This window comes from Arachis ipaensis, chromosome B07 (assembly GCF_000816755.2).
Source record: "Arachis ipaensis cultivar K30076 chromosome B07, Araip1.1, whole genome shotgun sequence".
NCBI lineage: Eukaryota > Viridiplantae > Streptophyta > Magnoliopsida > Fabales > Fabaceae > Arachis > Arachis ipaensis.
In genome coordinates, this window is record NC_029791.2 from 343885 (window position 1) to 353041 (window position 9157).

Below are 9157 nucleotides of genomic sequence, written 5' to 3' on the forward strand. Positions count from 1 at the left end.
CTGCTTCGGAGACCATTATCAAGTGGCTCGACGACCAACCTCCTTCCTCCGTAGTGTTTCTCTGCTTCGGGAGCAGAGGTTGGTTCCATCAGGAGCAGGTCAGGGAGATCGCGCGGGCTCTCGAGGACAGTGGGGCCCGCTTCCTTTGGTCCCTGCGCAAACCCCCACCTGAGGACTCTTTCATGGGCGTGCCATCTGATTACTCTCTCCCTGAGCTCACAGAGCTTCTGCCTCATGGGTTCCTGGATCGGACGGCAGAAGTTGGAAGAGTCATCGGATGGGCCCCTCAGGCCCAAATTCTGGCCCACAAAGCCACGGGTGGGTTTGTTTCGCATTGCGGCTGGAATTCTACGCTGGAGAGCATATATTATGGTGTGCCCATTGCGGCATGGCCGCTCTATGCGGAACAGCAATCCAATGCATTTCAGTTGGTGCGTGAGCTGAAGCTGGGTGTGGAAATTTCGTTGGAATTCAAGCATGAGTTGATGTTTGGAACTACCCGGGTGTTAAGTGCGGAGAAGATCGAGAAAGGAATAAGGAATCTGTTAACGGATGCGGAGGTGAGGAAGAGAATGAAGGAGATGAGTGAAAAGTGTAGGAGTACCATGAAAGAGGGTGGATGTTCATACTCTCATTTGGGGCGTTTGATTGATTATTTAATGGATAATCAAGTTAATGTATGAATCAAAACTGCTCTTGTAAGTTGTAACCATCATATCCAGATGGAATTCACAATGCAACCATACGCCGTCTCAGCTCTTTCATTTTGTTATACACACTTCATTCTAAGTTAACAAAGCCATTTTGGTTTATTTTTCTTTGTTTTGAATGGTTAGCTGCAAGAGTTATGTGCTGCAATCTTCAGTCACTAATCCCTTTCCTTGTTATCAGCCTCTGTTTCATCAAGTTCTTTGCCTAGAAATGTAATGTACGTTAAATATAAGGTGCTTTATATGCTGTCTAAATTTTAGACATAAAATTTAAAAATGGTGGATATTACCATAAAAATTTTATAATTGTCTTTATATAAAAATATTTTTTTTTATTATTAGATGATGAATTATAAAATTTGATTTTGATATGTTATAAAAATATTATTTTTCTAAAATATGACTAAATAAATAAAAAATATTTTTAACACAAAAATCTTCGCAAAATATTTTTAACATATTCCTTTAAGTAAATACCTTCAAAAATATAAGAGTGAATCTTATCTTTTTCTATCTTTACTTTTAACCAATATAGGCAAAAAAATTATAGATACTAAAAAATTCTCCTAACTAATATATTGTATTTGTATGTGCTGTATGTTATGTGTTCTATTTGTTTCTGTTTTGGCTGCACTTTCGGGATTTTGTTGAGATTTGCATTTAGGTTTGGTTCAGTAGAATTTTTATTTTTTAAAAATTATTTGTAAAAACTAATTTTTAAAATATAATTTTATAAAAAATTATAGTATATATATTTAATAAATTAAATTAAAAATAATTTTTAATAAATATAAATAATGATAATTATATTTGATAAAATATTTTTAAATTAAAAAAATACAAAAATAAATATAAATGTAAGAATTAAATTCAACAATTTATTAATGTGTAAGATTATATTAGATATTTTAATTTTAATAAATATAAATCAACTTAACACTAATGATAGTTGGTTTGGCTAAGAGTTATTATATGATAGACACTTAAAGTATATGATGAAACATAACCAGTTACAGCTTGCAAGAGGCATATATTTACCAAACAGAAAGAACCAAAATAACTAATAGCCTAGTCCCATAAGTTTATGCTTTTTGAGAACTCCCAACTATTATCTAGAAAGATCGTGTAACTTTGAAGAAACTAGAAAGCAGCTCTACGCAAGCTAATTAAAGAATGTTTACTGGTAAAGGGACATGTTCCTTCGCGCCACCTGTAGTGGGTAGAGAAAAGGATGAAGCTGCATTTACGTATGCCATCTGTGCTAGACCTCTCCGGTGCGTGGTCTCAATTAGATTTCCTTCATTATGTCCAAAAAGCAAACATAGCCCAAGAAAAACACAGCCTCAAGAGGCCCGTTTTCTTTGAACTAATATGTGTCTTTGTAGTTCCAAAGTGTGCTTTCTAGTTGAGCCTGTATTGAATGACCGCCCGTGTCCTTAAAATAAACAAATACCAGACTAAAAAAAAAAAGAAAAAAAAAAATATAGAGGCTGCAATTAGTGGAGTTTAAAAATCCGTTGAAGTGCATGAGTTTGGTTCTGATTTAGAAGGGCAGTCATTGTCATGGAATCAGTTGTAATTTGTAAGGTGCCTCCGACGTAGAAGCAAGCAAGTATATAAGACTGCGTTTGTTTACATGGACAAAGACAATGTATCTAAAGATATTGAATTAGTGTATTTTGTATTCATTGTGATAAAAAGGACACAGAACTAACAAGAAACATAATTTATTTTTTATTTTTTTATTATTTTTATTAATTTTTTATAATTATATATTTTATTGTTATATTTTTTATCTCAAAATTTTTAAATGAAAAAAATTAAAATAAATTAAATTTTTATAATTTATTTTAATTTATTACTAAACAGAATACAAGAAAACAAAATTTTGTATCTCTATCTATCAATGTCTTATTCTATCCTATTCTCAGTGTCTTATTCTTAAAAACATACCCAGCCTAAGGGAGAATCCATGCACAGACCCGTTGTCACCACATAAGCAGAGAAAATAATACTATTGTTCAACTCATAAACTATTGGAGTACAAGTTGAAGTGAACTATTTAATTTAAGCTGGTGCTAGGAGAATAATAAAAATTTTGAACAACATAAACAATCACCAATCAAATAAAAATACACTACATCCTAATTTAATGCTACTAATTAAATTTATTTTTTTAACTCTATTAATTCACATTGTTTACATATTGTTAAAAAATCTTGTTTGTTACTTATACTTTTCTTTAATTTAATGTATAAAGATGAAGTAAATATAATCGATTTGGAAATTAGAAAAAGCGAGTCAAAATGAATGAATAACTTATGGCGGTAATAATAATATAAATGAAATGGAAGGAAATAGGAATTAAGAAGAAATGGCGGGTATTTAGAATCCCAAAGCAAAAGGAAAGGGGGATGGAATTTGGAATAAAGAAAAGATGGGTGAAGCGGTGAAGATAGCAATTAGGAAGGCGCTGAGATTCCCATCCCAAAGTGAGTCAGATAGCCACACCCTAAGCATTAATAATGTGAGAGCAGAATAGCATTTGCCAGAATGGAGAACGAGATGCAACAGCTGCTTAGCATGGGCTTCCCCAACGAGCTAGCCGCCCAAGCCTTGGCTGCCACCGGCGGCAGATCCACCGTCAAAGCCACCGAATGGATCCTAACTCACAAATCGAACTCTTCATCTTCCCCACCGCCGGCGCCCACGCAACCCAAGATCGAACGGTTTTTCCACTCGCACTCGAAGCAAGAAGGGCAAGCAATTGATGTTGAGCAACAGCAACACGACGAGGCATCCCCACTCTCAAAACGCCAAAGAACACTACCCTCCTCAAATCCCAATCCCAATCCTAATCCTAATCCTAATCCTCAATCTTCCTTCTTCTTCAACCCTCTTCGCTCTTCCAAGAAGAACGCCCACGAGCCTTTATACGAGCGCCTCCGCCCCAGAACCCTCGACGACGTCCTTGGTCAGGACCATCTCCTCTCCCCCACTTCCCTCCTTCGCTCCGCCATCCACCGGAACCGTCTCCCTTCCATCCTCCTCTGGGGTCCCCCCGGCACCGGCAAGACCACAATCGCCAGAGCCATCGTCAACTCCTTTCCCCATCACCAATGCCCTTGTTATCGCTTTGTCTCCTTATCCGCTGTCACCAGCGGCGTCAAAGATGTCCGGGACGCCGTGGACGAGGCCAGAAAGCTGAGAGTGAAGAGCAACCAGAGAACCGTTCTGTTCGTGGATGAGGTTCACAGATTTAACAAGTCCCAGCAGGACTCTTTCTTGCCCGTCATTGAAGATGGCAGCATTGTCTTCGTCGGAGCCACCACCGAGAACCCTTCGTTCCACTTGATCACCCCTCTCTTGTCTCGCTGCAGGGTCCTTACCCTTAACCCCCTCAAGCCCCACCATGTTGCCTTGCTTCTCAGAAGGGCTGTCAATGACTCCGACAAAGGGTTGACTCACAGCGCTGGTTGTCAGGTTGATGTGAGCCAGGATGTTCTGGATTTCATAGGAAACAACTGTGATGGGGATGCTCGTGTCGCCCTGAATGCTCTCGAGATAGCTGCTGTTACTGCTGCTGCAAGGCTCCAACAACCTGCTAACCAATCCACAGAGGAGCAACACAAGGCTGCTGCTGTTGCTGTTACACTCGATGACGCAAAGGAGGCACTTCAGTGCAAGCATCTTGCTTATGATAAAGCTGGGGAAGAGCACTATAATCTGATCAGCGCGCTCCACAAATCCATGAGGGGGAGTGATGCCAATGCAGGGATTTATTGGTTGGCAAGAATGTTGGAAGGAGGGGAAGAGCCTCTCTACATTGCACGCAGGCTCATAAGGTTTGCAAGTGAGGATGTTGGTTTGGCTGATCCCTCAGCTCTCAATCAGGCTGTTTCTTGCTATCAGGCCTGCCACTTCCTGGGAATGCCAGAATGCAATGTCATTCTTGCGCAGTGTGTCGCCTACTTGGCATTGGCTCCTAAATCTGTCTCTGTTTACAGAGCAATAGGTGCTGCTCAGAAGGTGGTGAGGGAATCTATTGGGCAGAATGAAGGGGTGCCCCTTCATCTCAGGAATGCTCCAACCAAACTAATGAAGGACATTGGATATGGCAAGGGATACATATACCCTCCAGACAACCCTTCAGCAACACAGAGCTATTTGCCACCCTCACTCGCAGGCTACAAGTTCCTTGATTGGCCTACCAGGACTGCTTCTCATGATGAAGCAAATCCATCCACATCTGGGTCTGGCAGTATATAGTGTTCGAGGGACTCTCTTCTTTTTGGTATATAAATGTGCTACCCACTTTTTTGTTTATTGACATTACTAAGAAACATGTCAACGGCAGCAATGCCAAATTAGAATGTGCATCCACTTGCTCGGGACCTATATACAAAATCCTCATTTTAATGAACCGCGTTTATTTCATTCTCTGTCTCATCACTAGATTAATCAAGTTTAAGTTTTGCTCAAATGAAGAGACAGTCTTTGCATTATTATAACATTGTTAAGCATATTTTGGATAGGTAAAGGATAATGGTTGGTACTGCTACAGATAGAGTTTAGATATTTGATATTTGTAATTTTCTCCATTTCACCCACTACAAAAAATGAAACTAGCAAAACGTTTAATTTGAATTCAGTGTACAAGCTAGAATTGTATTCGTTGCAACAAGAACTTGATATACACCGAAAGAAGAAACAAGCTCCCTGGTTAATAAACAACGAAGCAAATTAGGGGCATTGCTAAGTCCATAAATTACACCCACTCCTTGGGGTTGATGCAGGCATCCAAGAGTTTCCATTCTTCACTTCCCTCCTCTGGTTTCTGAGCACAAAAAGATAACACCATTTCAGTATCAATTTCACAGATAGAAAATTAGGAGATACAAAATATCCAGTGTATTTAAAATAAGAAAAGAATCTACAATCTTACATGATCATATTCCCATCGAGCAGTCAGTGGGAGAGATACAAGAATACTCTCTATTCTGCCTCCTGTTTTAAGCCCAAATGTGGTACCCCTATCGTATACCTGTTGCCATAATTTTGATTACTCGAATGTCACCTTGAATTGAGAAAGAATAGAGCCTTGTGTGAGTGTGTGTATTAGAGAGAGTGGACTTTAATACTATACCAAATTGAATTCAACGTATCGTCCCCTTCTCAATTGTTGCCATGCTTTCTGCTGCTCTGTAAAGGGCAAATCCTTCCTTCTCTCTATGATAGGAATATATGCAGGAATAACAGAGTTTGCACATTCTGCGAGAAAAACCATAGTTTAAACAAGCATGAAACAGGAAGGGGAAAAAATGAATGAAATGTCTTTCTAGTTAGAAGTATCCATTTTACATGCAAATGCAAGCAATTACCAGTCGCGAAGGAAAGAAGCATCTCCTGATCGTAGTCATTCAGATCATCAAAAAATATTCCTCCAAGTCCTCGCCTTTCACCTCGATGCTGAATGTAGAAATAAGAGACAAAATAAGGAAAAACAATCAACAACAGAATATGTCACGCACTTGAAAGTTCAATTATGCCCACACACACTGAATCAACTCTGTCATGCACTTAAAGTTCAATTATAGACACACCCTGAATCTACTCTAACCCCCAAAACTTGACAGAACGCTTACAGGAGCCATCTAGTTACATATTATACAGGCTCCCTTGTTATGATGAAAATGGGACCACCATGCACGATGAGTAATAGACTATAAAAAGGTAAATACAGTGGAGTTTTTCAATCTCAATATTGTCAATGAGATCCGACCTGTGTATTTGCATTTTGAGTTTCTAAACCAAATCAATCGGGAATAGATATATCAAGTTTTTGTTCCTCATATATATATATATATATCCTCCCTTCACACACTAGTATATAAACTCTCCTTAATATAACGTCTCATCAGCTCGATGTACTTTTTCATGCAATAGTACCATCTCTTGCTACCACTTGAATTTACTCTTCTTCCCATTCCCTTGTCTGATTCTCACCAACAGTTATCGATATTCACTATTTACTACCATTTTGTTCCCCATTTTGTATAATCCACACACAAAGTTAATCAAAATTAATGATGATGGACAGACTAAAGGATTTCAATTGAAATGAACAACTGAATAAGTAGTACATACTTTTAATATGTTTGTTTATTTTCTGTTTGTCAAATAGATCCTAAGACTACAACTGAACCAATACTTATTTCAAAATGAATTAAGAGTCATACCTTGATATAGAAGTAGTCGTCACACCATTTCTTGAAGCGGGGGTAAAAATCAGGATTAAACTTGTCACAAGCCTTTTTTTGAGTCTGTAATTCAGAACGATAGAAGTAAATAAATTGCTCTTGTTTCAACAAGAATAAGCTCACTCTTTTTTCTTTTAACCTTCTTTGGGTGGGGGAGGGGGGAATATACGGTAGCAAATGAGCCTAATGCTCAAGTGCAAGTTTCCAAAAGGGCAAAAACAAATCCTCTGAAGAATTTTAAGTAAGCATCAAACGGATGGATTTCGCTTTCCTTGTCAGGGTTTGTTGTAAATAAAATAGAATTATGTAAATTGATCTGATTGCAGAATTCTCAAGCATTTGCATGCAGAAACCCCCGATGAAACTAGTCCTAATAAAGAAGGTTATTTTAGATGCCTTATTTTTGAAAAGAAACTAGCTATAGGAATCAGATTCAGGTAAACCCATCCAACACTTCAAATCTACCTATAAAAAAAAAAACATAAGAAGCAATACATGAATGTGAAGTGCCATTTTAGAACAGCAGAACCATGGTTCATTAGTGTTTTACTTGACTTGTTTTCTCCCTAAAATTCTAAATCTAAACCACAAAAATGTCATGAACTAATATTTTTGCATTGAGAATATACCGAATGGAAGTGTTTAACATCCTCCTCGAAAATGTAAGCAGGAGTCAAGTCAGTCCCCCCGCCAAACCACCACTGCCTAGGTGCTCCGGGAGCATCTGTAGAATGCAACAGGGTTACACAGTCATTAGCAGCAAATTTATGCAGATACTTATTTGCAAGACAATTACCTTAGAAATTGGCATATGTAAGATTTTGAGCTATATGACAGACAACAGTAGTAATAATGGCATGAGAAACAGCTCCGAAATAAGAATGGAAAATCATAATCTGCAAGGGCGCCATTACCTTTAGGAGCATCAGTTTCAAAATAGCGATAATTGAAATGTAAGGTTGGAGCAAATGGGTTCTTCGGATGCAAAACCTGAACAAAGGTTGATGTCATTGCCCATTCCATCTGAAATCGAAAAGAATTGAATGGGGGAAACACTTACGGAGCTGATTCCAGCGGCGAAGAAAGGGATAGGACCAGGCTTCTCGTCAGGAGAAGCGGCGGCTTTTGCAGCGCGGTAAGCTTCTGGCGGCATGACGCCGTAAACAACGGAGACATTAACTCCAGCCTTCTCCCAAACGGCGCCGTCCTGGAGAACCCTGCTGATGCCGCCACCGCCGCCGGGCCTGGACCAAACGTCCTCCTTGAAGTTGGCCCCGCCGTCGGCGGCCTCAAGGGCGGTGCAGACGGTGTCCTGAGCTTCTCTAATCATCTTCTCGAAGCGGGCCCTTACAGAAGAGGAGGAGGAAGAAGAATGGGCCTGATCGTCGGATTCTCTGAGAAAGGTGTCTGGACGGTGGGCTTCTGGCGTCTCTTTCTCGATGGAGACGGCAGCTCTGACTGGTGGTCTGCTCCGGAGATGGAGGATTTTGGGGTTCCATGAGGGCTTAGCGAGGAATATTGCAGATGGAGAAGAGTATGTAGTAGTGAAGGAGAGTGCAGTTAGAGAGTAAGAAGGAGCTGACGTAATTGCTGCAGAATGAGCCATTGCTCTGAGTCGGATCGGATGAATAATGATAAGGTGATCCCCTTTTCTGCTTCTTTATCGTCTAATCTATTTTCCTTCCCTTTTAATACAACACAGTATTATATATACTCTCGCTCATAGGGGTCTTGTGGCACTTCGTTTCTACATTCCAGCAGCGTTTAATACCGTTAGAGCCGGAAACAACAATGGTTTCAACCATTCAACTACTCTCAAGAGTCAATGCCATCAAAATTAATAATTTTAATTTAGGTTTTGCAAATAAAATGTTAAAATATTATCACTTAACATGGACACGATGAATGAAGAAGCTAGAATCTTAATACAAGCCTAACGCCCTAACTTAGCAAGAATGTCTTGCTGGAGCCAATCAAGGGGCTTGTGAGCTGAGATGTGCTGAGCTCAGCTGGGAGTAGAGTTAGTTTTCTCTTCTCTCCCTCACGGCCGATACACCGGACCACCCGTTTCAGTTAAATTTCCCCTGCATGGATTACATTCCTACCACCCTCGCCCACATTCGCAGTCTGACTATAATTGTTGTGTTTCTTAGTTACAAAGCAATTATCAGGCTTTTTTTTTTTTTT

General features: G+C 39.4%; 3 protein-coding genes across 3 annotated transcripts in view; 2 read left to right on the plus strand and 1 right to left on the minus strand.

Annotated features, from left to right (window-relative positions):
* LOC107609252 (anthocyanidin 3-O-glucosyltransferase 2) overlaps positions 1-855 on the plus strand; it is a gene marked incomplete in the record, with an annotated part of 1819 nt that extends 964 nt beyond the window's left edge. Inside the window, 1 exon segment of the mRNA XM_016311138.2 lies at positions 1-855. Within this exon segment, the coding sequence (XP_016166624.1) occupies positions 1-683 (683 nt within the window).
* Positions 3042-5147, plus strand: LOC107609105 (ATPase WRNIP1). The gene has a single exon (XM_016310940.2). The coding sequence runs from the start codon at positions 3264-3266 to the stop codon at positions 4977-4979; it is 1716 nt and encodes a 571-aa protein (XP_016166426.1). The 5' UTR covers positions 3042-3263; the 3' UTR covers positions 4980-5147.
* Positions 5213-9114, minus strand: LOC107609106 (oxygen-dependent coproporphyrinogen-III oxidase, chloroplastic). Its single transcript, XM_016310941.2, has 8 exons — positions 8031-9114; positions 7885-7960; positions 7600-7694; positions 6950-7033; positions 6092-6179; positions 5857-5981; positions 5656-5754; positions 5213-5547 (listed from the first exon to the last, which is right to left on the minus strand). Exons 1-8 carry the CDS (start codon positions 8574-8576, stop codon positions 5479-5481), a joined length of 1182 nt encoding a protein of 393 aa, XP_016166427.1. The 5' UTR covers positions 8577-9114; the 3' UTR covers positions 5213-5478.